The sequence below is a fragment of the Pezoporus occidentalis genome, unplaced genomic scaffold (assembly GCF_034315485.1).
Source record: "Pezoporus occidentalis ecotype Australia unplaced genomic scaffold, CSIRO_AGI_Poc_V1 ctg82, whole genome shotgun sequence".
Lineage (NCBI taxonomy): Eukaryota > Metazoa > Chordata > Aves > Psittaciformes > Psittacidae > Pezoporus > Pezoporus occidentalis.
The window spans coordinates 436,891-463,285 of NW_026916181.1; the positions used below are offsets into that span (position 1 = coordinate 436,891).

The 26,395-nt window shown below is 49.2% G+C and overlaps 1 protein-coding gene across 3 annotated transcripts; it reads right to left on the reverse strand.

The window, feature by feature from the left end:
- Positions 1-852: 852 nt before the first annotated feature.
- KLHL18 (kelch like family member 18) lies at positions 853-26,379 on the reverse strand. Of its 3 annotated transcripts, none has more exons than XM_062603899.1 (10): positions 26,152-26,378; positions 13,176-13,306; positions 12,844-12,984; positions 10,937-11,135; positions 8,824-8,984; positions 8,369-8,505; positions 6,952-7,189; positions 5,123-5,227; positions 4,713-4,824; positions 853-2,673 (listed from the first exon to the last, which is right to left on the reverse strand). In XM_062603899.1, exons 1-10 carry the CDS (start codon positions 26,302-26,304, stop codon positions 2,287-2,289), a joined length of 1,764 nt encoding a protein of 587 aa, XP_062459883.1. In that variant the 5' UTR covers positions 26,305-26,378; the 3' UTR covers positions 853-2,286. The 3 variants fall into 3 exon arrangements, with proteins under 3 accessions (XP_062459883.1, XP_062459884.1, XP_062459885.1); XM_062603900.1 differs by having other exon boundaries at positions 6,952-7,174; positions 26,152-26,377; XM_062603901.1 differs by lacking the exon at positions 12,844-12,984 and having other exon boundaries at positions 26,152-26,379.
- Between the last annotated feature and the right edge of the window lie 16 nt (positions 26,380-26,395).

Genomic DNA, 26,395 nt, shown 5'->3' on the forward strand with positions numbered 1-26,395 from the left:
GGATGAATTTCTCCTGGATTTAATATAAAAAGGGTTAATGGATAGTAGAAGCGCCCGCCTGGGGTAGGGACACAGAGGGGAGAAGCAGCACAGAGAAAGCCTGGGGCTCGTTTCTCCAGAATTCAGTAACTTTCTGTGCCTTTATGGACACTTGGCTGAAGGGCCAGGAGCTCCCCTTTGCCTTTGGTTCATTCACAAATGGAAAGCAAAGAAATGCCTGGGAAGGAAACCCAGAAGCCTGGCTGGGGGACAGCTGAGTCCCCTAGGACCACCGTGCTTTGATGACCAGCTTGGGAGCCCGTGGGTCTTCAACAGCCCCGGCTTCAGCAGGTCTTAATGATACTGCTCCTGCAAGCATGCCTGATGCAATATTCATGTCTTTATGGACAGCAAGGCCCTCTGGGAGATCCTGGGAAGGAGAAGGGATGGAAGGTGGGACAGCGGCCTGCTGGGGGAGTTGATGCACGCACATCAAAGCCTCCTCTGCACAAGGTGACCATCAGGACACGTCCTGGAGAAGATGCTATGGGGGTGGAAGGAAGAGGCAGGTCCAAGGCCATAGGTCCACAACCCCATGGCTTCCCCCAGCAGCTCTCAAGCTCAGGGACTGCCAGCAGAGACAGAAAACACTGTGTGGTCCTTCCCCGCAAGAGGATGGAGGTGCCCCATCTGCAAAGACCCCATCACAGCTTCAGCTCTGGTACTCACAGCCTGAAAAGCAACTTCATTTTCATTCCAGTGTTCATGGGTGGTTTCTTTTTTGATTATTTTTTCCTTTTTAAAGAGTTTTAGCAGCATGGAACCCCCAAATGAATAACCCAGCAGCTGATGTACATGGAAGAAATAGATACATACTGACAAACCACATTTATAGCCAGATACGTTCATTATATATACCTAAAATATACATAGTACCTGAATATATAGACATCCACATATACACCCAAAGTTCAAATCCCGAGTGACACTGGGAGTCAAGTAGGAACAAGGTGGTGGGGGGGCTGGATTTGGGGACTGGGGTGAACATCCAGCTCCTCCCTGCTTGGAATTGGGCAGGGGACAGGCTCCGAGCCCCCCAACACACTGAGATTGGGCAGGACAAGGGGTGAAAGCCTCATCCCTTTGCTGCTGCCGGTGGGATTAGTGTCAAGTTCCTCCTGCCCAAGCAGGCAGGGGTGGCAGCTGCCTGTCCCTGCCTGCCCATGGCAGTGGAAGAGGTATGGCTTTGCTGAAGGGTGGCATGGGAGGGCATGGGCATGAAGGTAGCCCCGGAGGGATGGCGGTTCACAGTCATGCAAGAGACGTGCTGAAGAGCTGATGCAGGCAAGGACTTTGCAGGGAGGGAGCTGCTGTGCTGCCTGCATGCTGCTGCTTTGGCCCTGGCAGCACTCGGCCTCACATCTTGGTCCTGGCACAAAACCCACTGTGGGCTCAAAGAGCTTACACATTCAACACTTAATTTTCTTGCCCTTCCTGAAAGATACTGGCCATGCTCTGCTCCAACTGCCTCTGAAACATCGGCAATATCCAATAATTATAAAGACATCCTGTAAGTTAAATAATACCTTGGCCTGTTTCCTATTTTGAAACCCTATGACTGTTGCTTAGTGTCATTTACATTCAGCCTCCTTGTCCAAAGCTTGCTAAAACCATGTGATGGTTTAACCGACTGGTTTTCCTCATCCTAGTTTCTCCATCATGTGGCTCTTGTGGAGAAGTTTTCCCCATCGAGCTGAAGAAAGCACAGCTCTGCTCCGGGAAGCCAGCGATGTCTTGTGTAAGAAGCACCTTAGAAAAGGCAGAGCCTGGATGCCGTCTGGGAAGCGCTGCCGGTGGTTTTTTTCTGTCTCAATAAGCCAGATGTATTTTTAAGTCATTCAAGTGGCAGTTTTTATGTTGCAATTAAGCCTGCTCCTGCTCCCCCAGCCCTTCCCAAAGGTGCAGCTGAAAGCAGACCACAGGGTGATGTGGAAAACCAACGGCGAGAGGAAGGATTCGCTTGGCCACAGCTCCGAGTGCAGGCTAACAGGCATGGAGGGAGGCGGGCAGGTCCTTGCTCGCACCAGAATGCAGATGTATTCCAACATGTTTGATCTTTGGGGAGCCTCAGCCCAAAAAGCCAAGGGTGGGGATCGGTTTGTCAAGTGGTATTTATGTGCGTGTATGTTTGCGAGTGACACTTGAGCACCTGGAAACGCACCTCTGCGGGTATCACATCATGAAACGCTCTTTGAACCCCTCTCCGTATTGTCGCTAGGAAGACAGCCCCCATTAAAACCTTTCTTCTCAGATGGTGAGGAGGGGTATGCAGCCCACCCCAACCCCTCCCTCGTGGCACACCATTGGTGCCATGAACGTCCAGCGGTTTGTCTCCGGGTCATACATTTCTACCGAGCTGAGGTTGGACTGTCCGTCATAACCCCCCACCGCATAGAGACGGCCACAGTTTGCCACGAGGGAGACGCGGCTTCTCCGGGTGTTCATGGGGACGATCAGGTACCACTGGTCCGCCATGGAGCTGTAGACTTCGGCGATGCTGAGGAAGCCCGAGCCGTCGTAGCCCCCGCAGACGAACATCTTGCTGCCCAGCGAGGCTGCTCCGTGGCGGCAGCGCTTGTTCAGCATGCTGGCAACAGGGTGCCAGGTGCCCGTGTGGTGGTTGTAGTACTCCACCTGCAGTCACAGAGAGCACATGGCGTGAGGGGACCCTCGCTCCAGACCCACCGCACAGTGTGAGCACACAGCCTGTGCTTCATCACACAACTGGAAACTGATACAGAACGCAAGTTTACTCCTTGGTGCCATATACTCAGTTTCCATGTTGTTATTAAGCTTTTCCAGCATCCCGCTGCCCCTGCCCGCAGCCCAAGAACTCACTAGCGAGTTCTGGGGGCACAGATCATTCTCCCCATCTGATATATCACAGAAACCACAGCAAATGCAGCTTTGAAGGTTCTCCCTCTACCTCTCTCCCCTTTCATCAGCTTCTGTGTGCCGTTTTAAACAAGGATCTGAGCCCCAGCATGAAAAGGATTGGACATCCGTCAATTAAAAGTTCACCTGCCACAGGATTGTGTCTCAGTATCAATGTATTCAGTTTCCTCATGCACACATTGTGTTGCTGCCCAAGGCAGAACCAGCCAAAGCTCTGTCAGACCCTAAGAGGGGCAGGTCGAAGCTGTGCTTAACAACTACCTAAGTGTCCCCTAACCTAAAGGAGACCCTCTCTCTCCCCTGGCAGCAGATTTAAGCTGTAACAGTTCAAATTTTCCAGTTTCTCATGTTGGATGACCATCAGTCATTATGTGGTTCAAGCCTATGTCCTGCACCCTGTGGCAAAGGGTAGGGCCTCTTTCCTTTGGAAAGTGCAGTGAAATCTGCACGTTCAGAAAAGGTCAGCACCTCCTCTCTGTACATTTGTGGAATGGTTATCTAGGACCTCAGGGGAAAAAACACACCATTCTGCATCGCTTGCGTTTGTAGAGAGGCCGTTAGATGGATCCCTTCTGTAAGGGCTCCAGCACTGCCCTAAACTTATGTTAAGGGAATGTGCTCAGACAAGATTTGTAGTTCTTGGCTCTGGGGTACTTGAGGCTGCAGACGACAGCCTGCCCCAATGTGCTGAGCGAGGCAGAAATAATTATTGCTGCTCCCAGCAAACCCCTTATTACAAATGTTCAAGGGCAGTGCATTAGCAACAGACCCAGCTATATAGAGCTCCTGCATTCTCACTCCTCAACACATGAACGAGTCTTTTCTGATCTGCAGCAGGTTTGGGATTTTTGGTTTTGTTCCGTTTTCTTTAAGAAACAGAACCACAGAGCAGGTGAAGAGGACAAGCTAACCTCATACCACCAGCTCCCCTTGCTGTGAGGCTTGTTTCAGAGATAAAGAATCACAGAATGCTTTGGGTTGGAAGACACCTTAAAACTCGTCCAGTTCCAACCCCTGGCCACAGGCAGGGACACCTTCCACTAGACCAGGTTGCTCCAAGCCTCATCCAACCTGGCCTTGAACACTGCAGGGATGGGGCAGCCACAGCTTCTCTGGGCAACCTGTGCCAGGGCCTCACCACTCTCACAGAGAAGAACTTCTTCCTCACATCTCATCTCAGTCTCACCTCTGTCAGTTTAAAGCCATTCCCCCTTGTCCTGTCCCTTCCTGCCCTTGTCAAAAGTCCCTCTCCAGCTTTCTTGTAGCCCCTTTAGGCACTGGAAGCTGCTCTGAGGTGTCCCTGGAGCCTTCTCCTCTCCAGGCTGACCAAGCCCAGCTCTCTCAGCCTGTCTCCATAGCAGAGGTGCTCCAGCCCTCTCAATAATAATGCGTTTCTGAAACTGAAGCCATCAAACAGGCACAGAAAACAGAGGTAGAAGTCTGACATATGGGATACTTCAAAGCTCTAAGGTACAGAGATGCAATGATAAAATGATTTAAAACGTGGAGGAAGCAGGGAGACTAGGTCAAATGCACTAGGTCAATCCTTTTGATGCTTTGGGGAATAAAAGCAGCACTTCCAGTCCAGTTCCCAGTGGGTTCCTGAATATCTCACTTCCTCCTGAGCAAGAAGGGCCTGGGTGGTGCAAACACCCATGGCACTTAAGGTGCACAGGGAAAGGGCACAGAGGTGTCCCAGCTCCAGCCTGACCTCCAGCCTGCTGGAGATGAATCTCTGCCCAAGGCTCGTAGGAATCCGCAGCACCCCGCAGACTTACGCTGTTGAAGATCTGCAGGCCATCGTGCCCTCCCGACACATAGATCCGGCCCTCGAAGACAGTGACTCCAGCGGCACTGCGGTTGGAGCTCATGGGGGTCACTACTGTCCACCTTGCCAGGAGAGAGGAGAGGTTAGCAAGACTCCTGCAGGCACGGCACATGGATTATTTAAACTCCGCTGGATTTTCTAGGGCTGGGTTCTAGTAACTCTCCATTCACCACCTACGTAAACCATGGTTTTGTTCCCTTGCATCCAGGTAAACTCTTGCAAGGAGGGGTGCTGCTCTGCTGTCAAGGCTTTTCTGCATTGTTCACTGTATTCCTTTTCTAGCCCGGACCACCAGTAGTGCCACAGCACTATCTTAGCAGCAAACAGATGGATAAGCTGTAGGGCACAAAGAGCTCTTACTTGTTTGTTTCTGGAGAATAGGACTCCACGGAGTTGAGAGATGAGTTTCCATCGTATCCACCACATACGTAGATCTGACCATCCAGCACCACTGTTCCCATAGCACTGCAATGAAGAGCGGACACTGTGAGATGGCCCCATAGTCTATAACACACTAAATTGGCACAGCCTGCCTTGCCCACTGCCTGCCCTCACCTCCTTCACCCCACCAAACCTCCTCCACCTTCTCCCCTGCTTCACCTCCAAGCTGCTCAACTTGAATCCCACCTGAACTCCAAGCCTCACAGGTCATGAAAAATGCTTGTGGCGTATGAACACCCCATTATCCCACAAAAAGAACTAAACCAAAACACAGAGAGAAATTTTGATCCACATCCTGGGGCAGAATCTCAGCAATTACAGCTTCCCATGAAGAACCTCCCCACCGCTGCTGGCTGGAGGTGACACTAATGAGGGACATCACTGCACAGCTTCAGGAGATGTGCTCTCAAATGTGAAGCTCCTTAAATCAAGGTGCCCAACCTTGTCATTACACCTTGTAAATCACATATTTGGCTTTTAGAGGCAAATGGGACACTTCAAACTAGAATCCCACCTTGGAAATGTAGTCAAAACTTCCTGGAAAAGCTTGGCAACACAATCCTTTGTGATAAAACCACAGCACTACAGCTGGAGTCGAGCAGTTTGTACAATAACCAACATTTTCATCTGCACGAAGAGTGCCTGACACTTGTTATACTTCACTGCAAGGCAGAACAACCCAATCATGGAAGAGCAACTGCCTCTCACTGTGGGAAGAGCTCTTGGGAGCCTCCTTCCTATGGAAAAACTGAGCTGTTCTGCTACAAATCAGAGCCTTGTGCCCAGGATTTCATGTACTCAACCGCTTGCAGTGTGCTCTTCCCAAGCGATCAACATCTCGGACCACAAAACACCAAGACAGACAAACCCTTATGGTAAAGAAGTGCTGCAAAGCTTGCAGAAAAGTGAACAATTTAACAACTCTCAGTGACCAGGCACGAGTGCAAAGGAAACCGCAGCAGAAACCCTGAAAGATGTTTAAACATGAAAGTGGTGGGGACGACAGGATGACCACACAACTTAAACAGGGGGGGGTTCAAAATGAGGCAGGATAAGCTCCCAAACCACACAGCAGCTGGGAACCATGCAGCTCTGTCCAGCAAGCACAAACACCTTCTGCTTAGCAGTAAAGTCTTCTCCCTCCTCTTCTCCTTCCCAGCTGTAATTTTCTTATGATTTCTGGTAGGGAAAGAAAATGCCAGCACTGTCCAGAGATGGTAAACCAAGTTTATCTGACTCTGAGCAGCACAGGAGTTTTCTACACGGTGCTCGCCAGTGCTTCACCTACCATCTAGTATCACAATGTGAAGAAATGAGGCTCTGACCACGTCCTTTGGGACTTCAGTTCAAACCCTTACATGCTTCACCAGCAGAATCTCATCACTCTTGATTTCACTCCCTGATGCCACCAAGCCCAAGATCTCTGTAGCTTACAGCCCACAGTGCTCAGCTGCTTTTACTTACCGAGGTCTTAACAGCTTTCCTGGTAAATCAGTGCTGTGATGTACTGAAATAATTTTGTTGGGCTGCTGAAAGTTTCCCTCTCTTACCAGCAAGAAGTTCCCAGAATCAGCATGAGTGCCTCAAAGGTGGCCAAGCATCTCCCACATGCTTCCATGCTGCTCCACTCCTCTTTTTTCCTTTTGCTCCTTCCCCACACCACCCAACACCTCCAGCCTTCCTGCAACCTCATTTCAACTCCCCTCGACCTTCACAGGCTCCCAGCCCACCGAGCAAGCTGCACATACCTTCGTTTGCTGTTCATGCTTTCCACTTTGGACCAGGAATCCATCTCTGGGTTGTAAACCTCCACAGTGCTCAGCCTCAGCTGACCATCATAGCCGCCGATGGCATAAAGGAGTCCATTCACCACTGCTACCCCAACTCGGCTCCGGGCTGTTGTCATCGGCTGGCATTTCTCCCAGCGGTTGGCAATAGGATCAAAGACTTCCACCACGTTCAGCGAGTCACCTGCATAAAAATTTGCTACTCAAATTAAAAGGGGGAGATCTGCTAAAGCACTGTTCTAGCAAGCTTGCCTATAGCAGAGGTGAATGAAGGATAACCGATTGCTGCTCTGACCCAAAAGATGTGGCTGACACCAGGAATTTGCTCTTCTCTGGGGAAATGCCTGGGAAACATCATATGTCCTACTCTGAGCTATTAGGCATTATATTCCAGCCTCCCTGCTCCCACATCAAAGTCAAGTCAGGGGCATATTCCAGCAACATCTCTATTCACCTCTGAAAAATGTACATAAAGTGCACTCTGCAATGCAAAATGATCACAGAGTGGTTCAAAGCTCGCCCACGCTCTGTGCCGTAACACTTGACAAGATCTAGGCTGTGGAAGTGGGACCTACCTCAGAGTGGCAGCAGAGACCTGCAGTGGCACAAACATGCTCTGAGGGCTGGAGCACCTCTGCTATGGAGACAGGCTGAGAGAGCTGGGCTTGGTCAGCCTGGAGAGGAGAAGGCTCCAGGGAGACCTCAGAGCAGCTTCCACTGCCTAAAGGGGCCAACAAGAAAGCTGGAGAGGGGCTTTTTGACAAGGGCAGGAGGGACAGGACAATGGGGAATGGCTTTAAACTGACAGAGGGGAGATTTAGATGAGATGTGAGGAAGAAGTTCTTCCCTGTGAGGGTGGTGAGGCCCTGGCACAGGTTGCCCAGAGAAGCTGTGGCTGCCCCGAGAAGCTGTGGCTGCCCCATCCCTGGCAGTGTTCAAGGCCAGGTTGGACGGGGCTGGGAGCAACCTGGTCTGGTGGAAGGTGTCCCTGCCCATGGTAGGGGGGTGGAACTGGATGAGCTTTAAGGTCCCTTTCAAACCAAACCATTCTGTGATTCTATGATGATCCCACACCCCAACACCACCACACAGACACTCCAAGTTCTTGTTGCTATAGGCAAGGTCACCACCCTCAAAATACTGATTCTTTAAGAACACTGTCCTAAATAAAGTTCACTTAAACATAATTTTTAGCTGGAAGATGTTAAAATAGGGGCATAGCCACCCTCAGCTTTTCAGTGGAAGGGTCAAAGTGCTGCACAGGGGAGAAACTGCTCAAGGCTTCACAAGAGAAGTCTATGATCCTACTGTCCCAGCACCCCCCCACCCAGCAAACTAGCCTGCTCTCTCCACCGTGGGGAGCAGATATGCAAGGTACCTGCTGAATTCAGTCCTCCGACAGCATAAATCAGTCCTGCAATCGATGTACAGCACCGAGGACGGGTCTTGAATGCCGGGAGGTGTGGCCGGCGCTCTGGCATGAGGTGATAATCTTTCGCCTCGTCAACCAGATCCCTGAAATCAAAGCCAAATAATTAAAGAGCTCAGCTGACACGAAGAAATCTGTCTTAAGTCAGATGCAGATTTAAGCAACTGACTTGCCCCCACCATGGCCAAGTACTTCTAGAAGGCAACGTGGCCCTACTGCCAGGTTAAAATTGGGGAGGGTGCTTTGGATTTGTGCTGTTATCTGCGATCTGTCTGGTGAGGACCTCTGTCCACAGAAAGTGAGAATTTCAGTCTCCAAGACTTCTAAATCACATTCCTGCACCTCCATCACACTGACAGGCACCACCCCTGTGGTGGTTTTCTAACCCCACATCCAAGCCTCACCTGCATTTGTGGCAGCAGCGGACCAGGTCATCTTGTTGCACACGGTCAGTGAGAAACTGAGGTCGACAAAGGGGGAGGCGGATTTTGGACAGGAGCTCGGGTAAGAACGACTCTCTCTGGTCTCGGTCATATCGTATCCAAGCTAATGCAGCTTCAAACACCTGCCGGAAAAAGAGGCATGGGAAGTTGGAGTTTTGGAATTTATTTTTATTTCTGCAAGTTCCTACTGCTGCCAGTTGTCTGATAGAAAAGAAACCACATATTGACAATGATCGTCTCTTGATCGCAGGTGACGTGGTTTCAGTACAGAACAGTGATGCTCTATACAGTGCCAGAAGGATGTGAAGCTGTTGGAATGAGTGCAGAGGAGCCTATGAAGACGCTCTGAGGGCTGGGGCACCTCCACTATGGAGACAGGCTGAGAGAGCTGGGCTTGTTCAGCCTGGAGAAGAGAAGGCTCCAGGGACACCTTAGAGCAGCTTCCAGTGCCTGAAGGGGCCAATAAGAAAGATGGAGAGGGGCTTTTGACAAGGGCAGGTAGGGACAGGACAAGGGGGAATGGCTTTAAACTGACAGAGGGGAGATTGAGATGAGATGTGAGGAAGAAGTTCTTCCCTGTGAGGGTGGTGAGGCCCTGGCACAGGTTGCCCAGAGAAGCTGTGGCTGCCCCATCCCTGGCAATGTTCAAGGCCACGCTGGACGGGGCTTGGAGCAACCTGGTCTAGTGGAAGGTGTCCCTGTCCATGGCAGGGGGGTGGAACTGGATGAGTTTTAAGGTGTCTTCCAACCCAAACCTTTATGTGATTCTACAGTCACCAGAGGACTCTCCTGTTGCATGACACTTGGGTGGCTTGGCCTTGGCATTGCTTTCTCTGCCTCCAACTTAGCCTGCAATAATACTGATCTATTGTCCCATGGGTTGGGATGTTTAGTACAAATGTTTTCAGGGAGATGAGGAAGCTGGGAAGAGAATTTTAGTACAGGAGGTGGGGCAGAATGAAAACCTTATTTATTTAGTGTCAAAAAATAAACCAGGGAAGAAGAGAGAATGGTGCTGCTGGAGGCGCAGACCTCTTCCAAGCACCGCTCACTGCCCTGTTTTGGATGACTCGAGACTACAAAGGAGCCTGGTGACTACTTTAACTGGAGACACGTACTCCTTGGCTCACAGGACACTCACAGTTGAAGCCTGAGCTGGGTTGTCCTTCTACACTCCTGCTCTTACATCCAGGTGACCACATCCAACTCCTGTCACTGTCTTCTGAGGTGGAGTTCCCACTGAGCACAGTGTCCCCAGCAGATAAGCTGCACTGCAGTAAAATACTGCCATTTCTGGAGAGGGGGGCTGGCATATGGGGCACAAGGAAGCGTCACCAGGGATGATTCTTTGGACTCCTACCTGCTCCACAAAGGATCCACTTGGTCAAAACAGCAAGACCAATCTGAAGTACGATATAGCGAAGTGGCTGGAATGTGAAGCAGGTTCCCTTCCCTCCCTATTTCAGACAGCCTGATTAATGAAGCGCTCTCTTACCCTACATGGAGATAGCTGTAGGTCTGCTTTTCATTTGTCACCTCCTTAGTAACCTCCTTGGAAAAGGCAGGACAGATTTCCTGGCTTGATGACAGGCTGTTTCTCCTGCAAACTGTCAGCCCACCACTGATGGATTCTCAAGGCTGCTGTAACACCCTAAAGCTGTTCAGCCCTGCTTTCTGTTTGGGTTTTTATTTTTTCTAGGAACAAGCCAGTCTAGAGGAGGCTCCTGATGGCAAATCCAGTGCAACATTTGTTACGAAATGCTGCAGCACTCACAGCAAATTCCTTACACCTCAAAAGCATTCCTCTGGACTTGAACATGAGCTCTAAGGGCTTCCTGCTGTTGCCTACACTCTTGGGCTCTCTCCCCAGGTCCAGCAACTTACTGACAGTAAGGGACACAGCTGAAGGTCCTCAGAACCTGGCTCTGTCAAGCACCTGTTAGTGTCCCTGGTGTGCCAGGACATCTCAGCTTCATTCAGACCTGGAAAAGGGTCATGTCCCATTCCACTTCCAAGCAACCAGAAAGTCTCAGGTTAAAATCAGCCTCAGCTGAGACCCACACCAGGTACACACCTGCTCTTCAGACTTCACATTGAGCTCATCCCTAGAAACGAGCTCCAGGACATCTTCAAAAGGCAGTGCCAGGAACTCTTCAGACATGGATACCTCCACAAAGTGCTGATGAATGAAGCTGTTGGCAGCATCATAGAGCACCGCACACATCATCGTCTCTGCAAACTGCCGCACTCCCAGACAATTCTTAGGGTGAAGCCTGGGAAAGCAGGGAGGAGGTTAAACATCAGTTTAAGGGAAAGACAAAAGGAATTACAAACTGATTCATTGAAGCAATGCAAGCAGAGTGTACACAATGCAGTGAAAGCCACAGCTGTGTACTCTTCAGCAATGGCAAGCTCTAGCTCACTGATGAAGCAGAGGACCTTAAGGCTCATCCAGTTCCAACCTCCTGCGATGGGCAGGGACACCTTCCACTAGACCCTGTTGCTCCAAGCCCCATTCAACCTGGCCTTGAACACTGCCAGGGATGGGGCAGCCACAGCTTCTCTGGGCAACCTGTGCCAGGGCCTCACCACCCTCACAGTAAATTTTCTGTGAAAAAGAGTAATCTTTTCTCATCTTATATCTTTTCTAAGTACTACAGAACATCATCTGTTACAGCTTTGTAACGTCATTTCCTCTGGCTTTCAGCAACCTGGTCTAGTGGAAGCTGTCCCTGTTTGTGGCAAGGGGCTGGAACTAGATGAGTTTTAAGGTCCCTACTAACTCGAATCAGTCTAGCATTCTGTGACCCTCAGGGCTCACACAGGGGTTGGTTACAGCACTGTGGACTTTTAGGCACAGGTGCCTAAAAACATCCCATGTCTTAATTCCCTTCTAGAATGAGAGATGAGTGTGCACATTCCAGCTCTTCAGGACGGCCAGAGGCCACTAATTTTCTTGTTATTTACCAAAGTGACAGCTACACACACAAATTCAGGGTTTAACGTGGGACACTGAGTTTCTGCTGGTAGAGTTGGGAGAACTGTGGTGGCTAAATCTGAGAAACCAAAGTACCTTGTTTAATCTACATATAGATAGAACTACCTAGAGCTAGTCAGGACTCAAACTGTCATATCCAGTATCTCATATAAAATGCTTTTTGCAAGAAAAATGAATACGCTGTAGTCTTATGTAACTTAATTTTAAGCTAGCTGCAGAAGTTCAGGATGCACAGGGGGACTGAAAATTGAGACATCTTAAATACAGAAGAAAAATATGTTTTCAGCCTATCCTGTGGTTTTAGGATACCTCTATTTGGATGTGAAGAAAAATAAGTGACTGAGATGTTCCATTTAGTTGGTAGGTATGTTTAATATCACACCATGGAATACGCTGAACAGCTGTGGAGAAATCAGGCTGAGGAAACTAAACATGTAAGACTCCCTGGCACGATCTGAAAACACGTGTGGTACGTTTCCAAAGAGTAGTCCAGCTTTTCGTTTTCCAGATCCTGCTGCTGGAACAGTCTGGCAGCCAAAAGCCAGCAAGGGAACTGAAAAAAAACTGGGACCAATTTAAGGTTCTGCCACAGCTTCCTGGCCAGCTCCTTGGCTGGGTCCCTTTGTTCCTCCTCTCTTACACATGCAACTGCAGAGAGAGTAATTACTGCGAGGGTGGGTTCATTAGCAGTAGAGGCAGTCACGCAGCACTGTGATGGGTAACCAGCTAGTTAACTCTTACAGGGAAATGCTCACTCGCTTTTGCTTTAGGTATTATTTCCTGTGGCTGGCCAAGGCCCTATATTGTGTCCCAGCTGTAGCATCTCGTAAGCCAGATAAGTTACAAGGAATGAGAATGATGAGTCTTGGGAGATGCAGAGCTCCTTATCACACTGGCAGGAGACACTCCCAAGCCAGACACAGATGACTAAAACCTTGCTGCTGTTGGGGAGTAGCAAGCACAGCCAAAGGACAACCCCTTACCTCTCTCTTAGGAAAGTGCAACAAGCATCTTTGATGTTTTGCAGCTGAAGGAAACTCGCCCCCATCAGCAGAGACTGCACGTTCTGCTGATCTATGGCCAGGTGACCATTGTAGGCAAAATTGATCAGAGCCTCAAGTGCACTAAAAAAGGGGGAGAAAGGGCAGAAAATGCATTGAATTCAAGTCAGCTCAGGACCCTACTAACAGAAAAAACTTTTCTAGCGCCATTCACACAGCAGGTAGGCTTTCAAGCCTTGCACACAGAACACTGAGGCCCACAGATCCCTCCTGATGCCTCTGGAGATCCTGGCTCGTGTGCACTGGGACATTACCTGGGATCCATCCCCTGCATGACAATCTCATCCTGCTTGCACTCCATCATGTCATTGGTGAACATGGCGTGGAAGTATGGGATGGAAGCCGCTAGCACGATCCGATGAGCACTGAATTTATGGTCCCCTACCTAAAAAGAGAGAAAAGGGGAAGGAGGGAAGATCAGCACCATTGATTCCAACCACATGGTCCAGACTACTTAGTGTAGCACAGCTCCGCCAGCCCAGCAGTAACTGAGGGCTGAAAACCGGGCAATTTCCATTTGCAAACAGGACTGCAGACTGTCTTTTAAATTCAAACTTTTAAAACCAGTTTTCCAGCCATATAAGCAGCCACAAGTGGTCAGCTAGGCAAAGACAGAGTGGGTCATCTTCAGATTGCTAACAAAGCATGGCCAGGTCCCCAGAACCACGTTTACAGAAATCAACTCAGTATTCAACTGCACACACGGATTTCAAACCCAGATCTGTGCCAAGCACAACACAGGCTGGAGGAGACTGGATTGAGAGCAGCCCTGAGGAGAAGGACGTGGGGGTGTTGGTCCACGAGAAGCTCCCCATGACCCAGCAGTGTGCGCTTGCAGGCCAGAAACCAACCATGTCCTGGGCTGCATCACCAGCAGCGTGACCAGCAGGTCGAGGGAGGGGTTTTTCTCCCTCTGCTCTGCTCTGGTGAGACCCCACCTGCAGTCCCAGCACATGAAGGACATGGAGCTATGGAGCTCCACGAGTTGGAGCAAGTCCAGAGGATGCCACAAAGATGCTCCAAGGGCTGAAGCACCTCTGCTATGGAGACAGGCTGAGACAGCTGGGCTTGCTCAGCAGGGAGTTTGATCTAAATGATCTTCAAAGTCTCTTGCAAACCAAACCATTCTATGCTTCTATAAAATACTCCCCCCAGAGCACTGCTTCAGGTAACGCCCTCTCCTACCAGCTGGCAATCACAGATCCCACATCACCCATCTGATCCCAGGACAAGCTGAGCGCAGCCATGCAGGCTCACCGCAACGCATTGTGATTACTCTGCAGAACTAAAAGCTGGGTGATGCAGCTGCCCATTTCCTCTTCCTTAGCTCTTCCTCTGAGCTGATGATCGACTTACAGGTTAAATCCCATGCACTTTTCTTGTACCCTCAGCTTATGCTCACAGCCAGTCACCTTCACTATAACCCAGAAGCTCATACGAGCTCATCTTTCAATCTCCACAGGTTCACTTTCACCAGCTCTGCTATACCTGCATTCATTTACATCCTTCCTAATCCATACAGAGTGAGGCTTGGAAGGGCCTTCTTGCACCTCCAATTCCACTTCTCACTCCTCCCACCTCCTACACAAAGACAGGCTGAGAAAGTTGGGGCTGTTCAGCCTGGAGAAGAGAAGGCTGCGTGGAGACCTCATAGCAGCCTTCCAGTATCTGAAGGGGGGCTATAAGGATGCTGGGGAGGGAATATTCATCAGGGACTGTAGTGATAGGACAAGGGGTTCAAACTAAAACAGGGGAAGTTCAGGTTAGATATAAGAAGTTCTTTACTGTAAGGGTGGTGAGGCACTGGAATGGGTTGCTCAGGGAAGTTGTGAATGCTCCATCCTTGGTGGCGTTCAAGGCCAGGTTGGAAAGAGCCTTGCGCAACCTGGTCTAGTGTGAGGTGTCCCTGCCCATGGCAGGGGGCTGGGACTAGGGAGATGATCTTAAGGTCCTTTCCAACCCAAGCCATTCTATGATTCCTGCAGATACTTTCTCCTCTTCTGAACTACACAGCTCTTCAATTACTTCTCTCTGATGGTTCTGAGCTTTTTCCTCCCCTAATTTCCAGGCTAACCTGACTCATACCAGTCTCTACCCATCCCAGCTTGTGCAGAACTGCCCTTTCTCCCCACTTCAGCAAGATTTTCCCATTTGAGCTTGTTTTGCTGGGACAAGCTGGAAGAGCAAGTCCTTTACTCTTCAGGTCATCCAAGAAGCCCTTCTCTTCTCCTCCTTACTTCTCTACAAAAAGCTTCATCACCCTTTCATGTCGAGGCAGCTTATTAACAAAAATGTTGCCTGCATTCAGGTTTTCACTGTTCCCAACAGTGCCTTGCCTCTCCCTCTAGGCCCAGAGCTCTCACACCCTCTAAATACAACTTGCTAGGAGTTCAGAAAGTGGAATTCCTGACACATGGAGAAAAAAAAAAAAAAAAAAGAGGAATTGGGCACTACACAAGATGCATAAGCAAGCAAGATATTTTTTTTTCTTAAACAAAAGCATATTCAAGTGCCACAAATGCTGTTAGAAGATATTTCTTTAAAACCAGCCTGACCACCCAGCTGCTCGCTGTGCGTGCCTGCCTGCACGATGGCCAGGACTTGCAAACATTTGGAATGTGGTCAGCTTGTGGCACTGCATGCCTGGGGTGCAGGGGCAAGTCTGCTCTGCCAGAGCTTCCCAGTTTTAAATAATGCTCCAAACATCCAGTCAAACTGCTTCCAAGACCTGCTCCAGCCTGGTAGTGGCAGGTCCATTTTTGGAGAGCCTTGTGTCAGTCTTGATGAGCTCAGGTGTGCTTGAATCCATGCTCTCCACTGTGCCTGGATTACCCTGCACTAATCCCACTGTCCTGGATTTTGCAGAGTTCTCAATGCCCAGGGCAAAAGCAGCAAGTGAAATGGTATGGACTGTTGCAGCTCATGGGGAAGAACCCTCACATATATACTTGTATGGTGACTTGGACACTGGCACAGGTTGGCCAGAGAAGCTGTGGCTGCCCCATCCCTGGCAGTGTTCAAGGCCAGATTGGATGGGGCTTGGAGCAACCTGGTCTAGTGGAAGGTGTCCCTGCCTGTGGCAGGGGGTTGGGACTGGGTGAGCTTTAAGGTCCCTTCCAACCCAAACCAGTCTGTGATTGTCAGCTCAGGAAAGCAAGCTCAGGATGGGTAAAAAGCAGCATCAACCCCTTCTACTAACCCAAAACTACAAGTAAAAATCCCATCAGCTCAATGACTCAAGTGCTGCGCCACAAATACCAGCAAATACGCTGCTGCTCTGTTCTCTTCTCTGCTAACTCAGTCATTAGTTTATCTCATGCTTTACCTCCAGCCCCTGCCCTCCTGAGCCCAGCAGAAACCAGACTATGATAGGGACAGAGGCAGGAATAAGAGTGCTTGCTTGGCAGATGAAGGCTAAGATGATACTCCATGAGAGAGAATGAAGAAGCAGAAAAGAATAAGGTAATGAAAGCACGAGGATAGATATTTATAGCAGCGAGCTGGGAAGTACAAGCATGTGAATTAAGACAGCAGCTCTACCGCTGCTACAGCAGCAAGAGTTCTACCACAGTACAGGCACAGCCCATGCTCCCTCAACATACAAAATCATCGGTAGAATCCTTGTGTGCATGTAGCAGGACAGGGAATCTCTGGCACAAAGAGTCAGGACTGCTAATACTTGCAAAGGAGCCCATGGTCAAAGAGGGGATGGGGCTCAAGGCCACAAGCCCCAGCCCTGTTTACATAATGAATGTTTGCAGAGCAGGGCTCCCCACCCTGACTTTACACAGCCTCTTGTGAGTGCAAACTCTGGCCTGGCCTCTCTACCACGAGGTTCAAAACCACTTCTAAATACACTGAGTTTAATGAGAAAAGCCCACAAGAGGAAGGAAGCGATTCAAGAACCCGTGCACCCCTGAAAGCTGACAAAACCTCCCTGTGTTCACAGTGGTGGGGTTTTCATTTCCTTACTGCACACAGCTAACTGCCAAGTCGAGCACACATGCATGTGAACAACTTTGCTTCTGTTCGTCTCTCCATGCGAGCGCCTGACCAAGGTGCTGCTCATTGAGAGAAGCTTAAGAGGCACAGGATGCAGATAGGTAAATAAGGAGATCTGGGTGCTGAAGCTCTTTGTTTGGGACCTCTTGCTGGGGAAAGGTTTATGTGTGACCAGCCACAACCTGGTTGACCGCAATGAGTAACTTGTTGCTCAGCCTGTCCACATTCCAGCCCCGGGGCTCAGAAATGCCAGACCTGCTCGACAAGCTCCAGCACTTCTTGGCCTGTTCCTACCAGTGGATGAAGCTACTCCACCAGCCTCATCCACTCCAGCAGCCATGCCCACAGCGGCTTTCCTGGCCCAGCTTGTCAATGAAAGGTAAACACTAACAAAGCTAAAGACATGGGTCTCACGTTTTACTTGTCTCATTATGCAGTGTGTGCTTGCAGCCCAGAAAACCAACTGTGTCCTGGGCTGCATCAAAAAACAGATCTGTGTGTTGGATAGCCATCTATACCATGTGCTGGGATTTTCCCAGTCTGCTGTGCCCTGGAATTTCCCACTCTTTGAACATCTCACCAGCACTGCTCCTGCTTCCCTCTCCACCAAACACAAGGTCAATCAGTGCTTCCCATGGTGGGATATATTAAGCATAGAATCACAAAATGGCTTGGGCTGGAAGGGACCTTAAAGATCATCCAGTTCCACCAAATGGCCCCATTATCCTTCTTAATACACCTTGTTATTGCAAAACCAATAATTTATAGTCATTCAGCAAGATTCCCAACGAGTTAATGAGAGCTGTATCATCACAGGGATGAAATACTTTGTGTCTGGGCAGCAGCACCACCCTTCCAGTTCCAAGATGCTCAGCAGCTCAACAGGACAGGATTGTTTCCCCAGTGGGGTTCTCGCCCTTCATCAAGGAAAAGGTTTCACCTTGGGGAACACCCCATTTAACAGCTTAACTGCACTGGGGATGACCCTGCACAGGCAAGGCAGGGTTTGAACCAGTTCTGGCTACCTACAGGGCTCAGCTTCCTGCCCCAGCTTGGTCCCCATCAACATGTGGGATGCAGCTGGACAACACAGATGAAGCCATGTTGCTGGTGCTCGCACGACCCTGCTGTTCAGGGAAATAAAACTGAAATAAGCTGTGTGGAAAGGGGAATAACTTTCTGCCATCAGAGCAGGAGAAAGGGGGAGGACTGGGACTGGCCCCTGTCAGCATCGAGACCCACAGAGCTGCACCAGCAAAGAGCTAATCCACACTGTGATTGCTACCAACTGAATGGAAACTATCTCCTGGTACTGGGCAAGATAAAACCCGTGTTTCCTTTTGCTTTTTTAAACTTGCTTGTGTAATGATAGAGGGGCCTCAGGGAGATTTATAAATTGAGATTTCTGGTCTAGAAGCTATTATTATGTTCATACCAGCAGCACTTAATGGCAAGTCCTGAAGGAACAACTACATTTCTTGCTGCAGGTGAAGGACCATACCTGTTTTTCCTGCAGAAGATGGAAAATACTTCTGAGGATAAGCACACAGCCCATGTGACCTAAATTCATCATTGTGTCTTCTGTTTCAAGAAGTGTTCCCTATCTCCAGAGCCCTGTGTCATCATGGGATGCGTGTGTAAAACAGCGCCTTGGTTGCAGATTTCAGCTTTCAGCTGAAGGTGGAAGCTCTGGTTTGCAGGAATAGATTGTTTCAAAGCAGTACCTGCTATGTTACCGTATCAGTTGCTCCTGTCAAGTTAAACATAGATCAGTGTAGTTCATAAAATCCTAGACTGGCTTGAGCTGGGGGGGTCTTAAAGCTCATCCATTTCCAACCCCATGCCACAGGCAGGGACACCTTCCACTAGACCAGGTTTCTCCAAGCCCCATCCAACCTGGCCTTGAACACTGCCAGGGATGGGGCAGCCACAGCTTCTCTGGGCAACCTGTGCCAGGGACTCATCACCCTCACAGGGACTCCTCCTCACATCTCATCTCAATCTCCCCACTGTTGGTTTAAATCCATACCCCCTTGTCCTGTCCCTACCTGCCCTTGTCAAAAGCTCCTCTCCAGCTTTCTTGTTGGCCCCTTTAGGCACTGGAAGCTGCTCTAAGGTCTCCCTGAAGCCTTCTCTTCTCCAGGCTGAACAAGCCCATCTCTCTCAGCCTGTCTCCGTAGCAGAGGTGCTCCAGTCTTCTTTCACTGGAGAGATTCGTTTTTTGCTTTTTGAGCCTGAAGTTCAGGACTGTCTCAGGCACAAATGAAATCACCACAAACTTAATAATATTCACATCACTAAGCCAGAGTTAGCTACTTATATAAGCTCTAAAAAGAGAAATACCCCAGGAACTTCACATCAACAAGCTAACTGGAAAGAGTCTTGAGGGCAAGTCCTTTGGGCAGGACTGTCATCCCTTTCACAGTCTGAGCAAAACACTGCCTTTCAGAAGATTTCCACCTTTATGCAAGGATGACAGGTTGGACGGGGCTTGGAGCAACCTGGTCTAGTGGAAGATACCCTGCCTGGGGCAGGGGGATTGGAATTGAATGATTTTAAAGGTCCCTTCCAACTCAAACCATTCTAGGGTTCCAAGATAGAATCATAGAATCAACTAAATTGGAAAAGACCTCCAAGATCATCAAGTCCAACCATTATGGTTTTATGATGTGCTATTCTGCATCATAAAATGAAAGGCACCTATAATATGTAATTTTAGGTGCCTTCCAAGGCAAAAGATACTGTTTACCAGAAACAAGAACAAAACCACTGCTAGCAAAGCATCCTTGCTGACCACAAATACCACAGAATTCCCTTTTAACATGTTCCCTAACCAGTAACAAGAGGCACACTCTCCCTTACACTCCCACATCCACAAAATGCTAACAACTTCCAGGGTACAATGAAGCTTTCTCCAGAGAAAAATGGTGTAGGTGGAATAAAGGCATCTATTGTCTTCATGGCATCATTACCCTGCATAGCTGAGAAGTCTCTTGAGTTTTCTGCTGCAAAGATCTTCTCAAAACACCCCCATCATTCCTGACATGACATTGGCATTCAGTCAAAGAGAGGATACAGCAGAAATTACGGTAGTGCCCAAGTCATTGTAGCAAAGTGTTGTTAGGAAGAAGATAAAGGAACAGTAAAACTCAAGAGATCTTGTATCAAAATTCAGGCACTGAAATAAATACCCTCCCTCTGCACCCACCCAAAGAGCAGCTGGACAAAACGTGAAAGAGTTTAGATCAAACTCAGCTCATGCAGAGAGATTGATGCCATTAAGCCAGACATCCTCTGGTCTAGACTCTATTTCCCACAGGGACTGGGGAAAGGAAGCATCCTGAGGGGATCACCTTCAGCCCTTCCTGCCTTCCTGCTCCTGAGGGACTGGCAAAACCGAAGCTGAGGTTAAATCAACAGTGGAGGGCCCCTGCAGACACAGGCTCCCTGCCACGTTCCCCCAGCCTCTTCACAACAGTAACCCCAAACCTTTCCTATATTCTGACAACCCCTATGGCAACATGGAGAACGCCCAACCTCTGCTCTCAACTCATGCCACAGCCTCCAGCTCCTAACTGGGCAATAAGTACCTGCCAGACACCAGGTTAAATGCCCTGCAACAGCAGGACAACTCCTGTTTTGGGAAAGCAAACAAAACCTGTGCAAGTGGGTTTAGAAATCAGACACTAAAGCCTTTCTTCCATGCTCAGAGAAACAGGGTAAAAAGCTTAGTGCAGAAATGTGTGGTTTGTGCTAACGTGTCAGGTTTAACGTCTTTGCAAAGCACTAAAAATACTCATCTTTTACATAAGGGGAGAAACACTGATGCTAGCTGAGACCTCAGGTGAGAAAACAAGCCCAGACATAATCCAAAGTAGCTTGTTACTGCTGTACAACTTAAATTTAGTGTAAGATTTAAGTAAGTGTACATAACAGATTACCTGGATTTTTAAATCTACCGGCTCCTCAAATAAGCAAAATACTCTCTTTCCTCCTCAAAGATATTCTCTCTTACCAAGCTCATTTTCCTTGAGCATCTCTTACAAACAGGCTCAAACATCCGCAGAGCAGCCAGACACAGGGGTTTTAAGGACCCTGCTGAAATTACTCACTCAGCCTAAGCTGCCTGGAATTCCACTTATCTGCCACTGCGGGACAAAGGGAGGCTCCTCCACCTCTGCGTCTGCTTGGCAGCAGCAGCTCTCTTGAGTACATTTGCTGGAGTTTGGAGGGTTTCAAGTGAACAGTCTGCTTTGGGGAAAGCTGTGATTAGAAGGGGAGAAAAGCCAACAGGACTATGGCCTGTCAGTCCGATTTGGATTATATGTGAAATAAATACTATAACCTCTCCGTAGCCTGGGAATATTTTAACTTGCCAGGGTTGTATTATTTTTGAAGACACTTTTCTAATGACTCTTGGAGTTAGTAATGGAAATATGGCATTCAAGTGATCCAAACCAAAATGAAGAGCAGCAACAAGAAGAGGAGCTCACGTTAACTTCACTCTTTGAGGAGTCAGAAAGGCACAAACGTTCTCTTGCTGGACACAGGTTTAGCCAAGACTGAAGGTGCCAGCCTGGCACCCAGTTTTCTGGCTCGGATGGAAGCAAGCAGGAGCTATAAAGATATTTGCTCTCCAAATTTGTCAATGAAGAAACAGGATAAGTATCGCTTCCCTGTTTTATGGAGTGGTGCAGTCCACAGGCTTCCAGCAAGCTGCTGATATGTCCCTAGAGAGCACTTGTACCTTGGCCTAAAGCAGCCACGCAAGCTCCAGAAAACAAAGCTTCCCAAGCAGCTTTCATCTTGAGAGGATATTTGTCTTCAAAAAACAATGCTCAGGAAGACAAATACCAAGTAGCTGCTTTTCTGCAATTAAAAAGCAGACTAGGATCTCCAGGGAATAACACCCCCAAATACCTGCACTCATCATGGAACTGAAACTCTTTGCCCCTTTGCAGCATTTATTTGTTAGCTCTAAACTCCTTTGAGAACACACACACGGAAAAAATGACTGCAAATCCACTGTAAAATAAGCACGAAAGGTTCGGCTGTGCTACTGTGTATAGGAAAACAAAGCAATTAGGACCCAAACCTTTAGTGCAGAGCTTTTCCCATCCAGTGAGCTTAACAAGAAGCTAATTAATTTCTATCAATACAGTAAAATCAACAGCAGTGGGGATAGCAGAAATAAGTAAAGGCTCCTAGGTTTCGCCAGAAAGCAATGCTAAGGGTGAAATGCACTTGGGAAGAAAGAGCTCTGGGGAAGAGCGGAGTAGTAACTGGAGAGGAGCATGAGAGCCAAAAAACAACCCAAAAGACTCCTCACATGAAGACAGCCTGAAAGAAAATGCTTTATATCCAGCTTCTGGGGTAAACCAGGTGGATACAGAAATCAAACCTCACTAAGTTCTGCTGTCAAAAACTGCAGTAACATCCGGCCCATAGTAGGTGACACCCAGAGATCTCACTACAGCAGGTTAAATTTGAACCCATCCCTAGCATGTATATAGACTTTGCCCCTCACAGACTATTTCAAGCCCAAGAGATGTGGATAACTGAAACTTCAGTCCATCACTGGAAACCCCAGTTTGTCCCCAGATGTAGGGTATGGAAAGCTGCATGGAGAATGGCTGCTTCTGTGCTGGTTTCATGGGATGTCCTAATTTCATAGAATCATGGAATGATTTGGGTTGGAAGGGACCTAAAAGCTCATCCAGTTCCAATCCCTTGCCATGGATGCAGGGACACCTTCCACAAGACCAGGTTGCTCCAAACCCCGTCCAACCTGGCCTTGAACACTGCCAGGGATGGGGCAGCCACAGCTTCTTTGGGCAACCTGTGCAAGGGCCTCACCACCCTCACAGGGAAGAACTTCTTCCTCACATCTCATCTCAATCTCCCCTCTGTCAGTTTAAAGCCATTCCCCCTTGTCCTATCCCTTCCTACATGTCCTTCTTTTACCAGACAAGACGTCACCAACACACAATCTACCAATCCTTAAAGAAGAGAGCAGTAGCAGAAATTTGGCTTTAGTAAGCAAAAATCCTACTCTTACCAAGGAAAAATGAACTAACCACAGAATAAGGTGTGTCTCCTTGCTTCCCTCCTGCCTCCAGTTTATCCATATGTGTTTCTATCAAACCATCCTCAAATTAGTATTTAACTAAACATTTCAGAGGGCCAATGAAGGATGATTGAAAGGACAGATGCCTGCAATGGAATATCCTCAAAAGCTCTGACCCATAGATATTTAAGAGACAGGAACAGAAAAGGACTTTTAAAATCTCTAGGCTCAAATATCCATGCATGGAAGAGCTTTGGCTCTCAATGGACACATCCTAAGCCGCTGGAAAGATGAACACCTTGCTTACTGCCCTGTTAGATCTTCATTTTCACATGGGCAATCATGAGAAGCAGCAACAGATTTCCCTAAGCTGAGTTTGGATAATCGGACCTCCAAGGGAGCACTTCTTGCTTTTAATCGCATTTAAACCCAGCTGCCATACGCTGCTGAGGCAGCACCGTCTCCTGCAGAGCAGCATGAACTGCAGGAAGATGGTTTCTGAGGAAGGGGAGCAAATTTCAACCCTCCTATTTACTGAATGAATTCTTGCCTGGCCTCACGAGGGGAATAATTGAAACAAACAAGAGTGACAACACTTCATAGCAATTTGTGGCCTGTTTATGCATTTCTGTGGGCTGGGAGAATCATTTACAGCCACTGACCCCATGTGATATTGGTATAGAGGCTGCTAAAAACCTGAACTGTGCTGCAACAAAGCTGCTTGCTCCCATTTCAGCTGCTGATTACACCAGAGGGAATCCAGCTTCTGGCCCAAAGTGGTGCTTAGTAACTTTTTTCCTGATGTGACCTAAAGTCACACCAGAAGGCATTCTGCTGCGACCAGGAATCCTAGCACTTTTAGGCACACTAAGCCTTAAAAGTAATAGGATTAAAAAAAGAAAAGAGGACAACAAACTCACTTCAGCGGTGCGAGATGCACCAGGACCCACCACAGTTTCCTTCGGATGCGGTCTTTAAATGCTTCTCAGTGCTTTTCCTACCTTCATTTTGGGCAAGAAGCACTGGAAAGACATCCCGGCATGACAACTCATGTGGCAGGGTCCTTCTGCATCGTGCTGGGTTTACAGCCTCACCAATGTAAGTCAGGGATGAGTACGCTTTGCGTCAGCTGCATTTGAGGTGGTTCACCAGTTCAAAGCCAACTCCAAGGTCCAGCTAAGAAAATTTACTTCTTAGCCAGTCAGCAGCTAGAGGAGGCACCATGTACTGAACAAGAAGGGAAGGCCTGGCTCAGATTCATCAGGCTGCATTAATTCTATTGCCATGGGATGGAGAAACCTGATGTCAAGAGGCAGAAGTGGCAAAGAAGTGGGATATTTTGATAGGATGACTCGATACAACACAAGGAATCAAACCATCAATACTGAGGCTGCATGTGTACAATGGAAAGCAGGACTGTTGGAACCAACAGGGAAACATGCTGTCAGCCCTCTACCAAACGTGCCAGTCATTGCCAGGGTCTCTCTTCAGTATAATAAAGAATTAAGCAAGTAGTGGAGAAAGTTAAGACTCATTTCAAGAACAACAGAGACATCCTTCTTAATATATTTTAAGCCTTTGTAGGGATGAAATGCTCTGTGCCCTCCCCAGATAGCAAATAGACTCTGGAACATAAAGTAATAAAAGGAAAAAAAGAAAGCAGAGCCAACAGAGCACCCTCACCCATGAAGCAGCCCAGCACCATCAACACATTCAGTCCGACCGCTGCACTGGATAGCTCCTGGTGCCCTCAAGACTTCAAAACTTTTCCCACTCTGCCCCAGAAGATACACAAAGGGAGATGAGCAGGATTTAAAAAGCGCTTGGCTGTGGAAAATCTACAGAAATGGAAACCTTTTCAGAAGAGTTTTGTGAACAATGGTCAGGGAGATAGAGATGAGATGTGAGGAAGAAGTTCTTCCCTGTGAGGGTGGTGAGGCCCTGGCACAGGTTGCCCAGAGAAGCTGTGGCTGCCCCATTCCTGGCGGTGTTCAAGGCCAGGTTGGACGGGGCTTGGAGCAACCTGGTCTAGTGGAAGGTGTCCCTGCCTGCAGCAGGGGGTTGGAACTGGATGAGCTTTGAATGTCCCTTCCAATCCAAACCATTCCATGATTCTGTGAAATACCATGTCTTACATGGTATGACCCCTGCCAAGGAGGATCAGCATACAGGCATGCTTTTCACAACAAGCATTTCAGCCGGGAGGCTATTGTTGATCTACGGGGATGAAGCACCCTCATACAGCCCAGGGATTCACCCAAATTCCACATCCCCCACGACAGGCACAACCCTCGCCAACTCCTTCTTCAGCAGCAGGAGGTAGGTGAGATGTTTCAGCATGAGTAGGCTGGGAAACACCTTCACATTTAATTAAACTTCAGAGTTAATTCTGGAACAACTCTGGGATGACTCAAGCAATCCAAGGAGCTACAGGCACACCCACCGCACAACAAACTCCTCCTGGACTGAAGGACTCCAGCATCTCCTGCCCGGCACTGGCCACTCTCAAAGCCCTTTCAGCCCCCCCCCCCCGCAGTGCCAGAAACACAACCCTGAGGATTTACCTGTTATAGATAATTTCTTTGATGCAGGAAAGTGGGTGTTCTATAAAGATAAAGGTTTCCCGAGGAAAAAGGCTCTTCTCCCAAGGTTTGGAGGAGAGGCTTGTCCATGAATCCGCACCAACCCATCGTCTGACCTCCCTCGGCACCAGTACCCCCACCAAACTGTGGCAGAGGTGCTGGGGTGCTCTGTTTCCTCCCCAGACATGACCCTTCACTGAATCACTCTGCCTAGCTGCTAGAAAACCCCACGATGGTCCCAAGGGAGACAGAAGCTCCATCTCCCACCCTGTACCTAGGATGAGGAGCAGCGCCGGGGACCGGGTGTCACCAGCACACCCCTGCACCCACCCTGGGCTGGAGCTGCTCAGCACACCCCTCACCAAGGGGCCCTCAAAGAGCTCCCTCCTGGGGCTGGGGAGACCAGACACCCCCTGATATCCCCCCAGAGTGCCTGGGGGGGGCCTCAGCTCCCCTCTTACCTCCCCCATCAAAGCACCCGAGGGGACCCCAGCTCCCTCCTTCTCCCCAGCAAAGGGCCCCTCAAGCACCCCTCGGGGACCTGGGACCCCCCCCCAGCGCCCCCGGGCCGGGCCGCACCTTGAGGGTCACGTCGCAGAGCTTGCCCTGCCGGCGGATCTCGCCCATCACGCCATAACCGCGGCTGGGCAGATCGCCCACCGAGAAGTGCACCAGGTCCTCGGGATCCAGCTCCGGCTCAGCCGCCGCCGCTGCTGCCGCCGTCTCCAGCATCTTCCCAACCACTACCACCACTCCCCGCCTCGCTTCGCCTCCCCCGCGCCTTGTCCACGCCCGGCCGCCGTAGCGCGGCCACCACCCCGCC

Bases quoted from the DNA above. Each gene is read 5' to 3' on its own strand.
- KLHL18 (XM_062603899.1), bottom strand. From the start codon at position 26,304: ATGCTGGAGACGGCGGCAGCAGCGGCGGCGGCTGAGCCGGAGCTGGAT. The intron at 13,307-26,151 runs GTGCGGCCCGGC...CTCTCTTTTTAG, and splicing joins TCTGCGACGTGACCCTCAAG to GTAGGGGACCATAAATTCAG. The intron at 5,228-6,951 runs GTATGTGCAGCT...TCTTCATTGCAG, and splicing joins AGCATGAACAGCAAACGAAG to TGCTATGGGAACAGTGGTGC.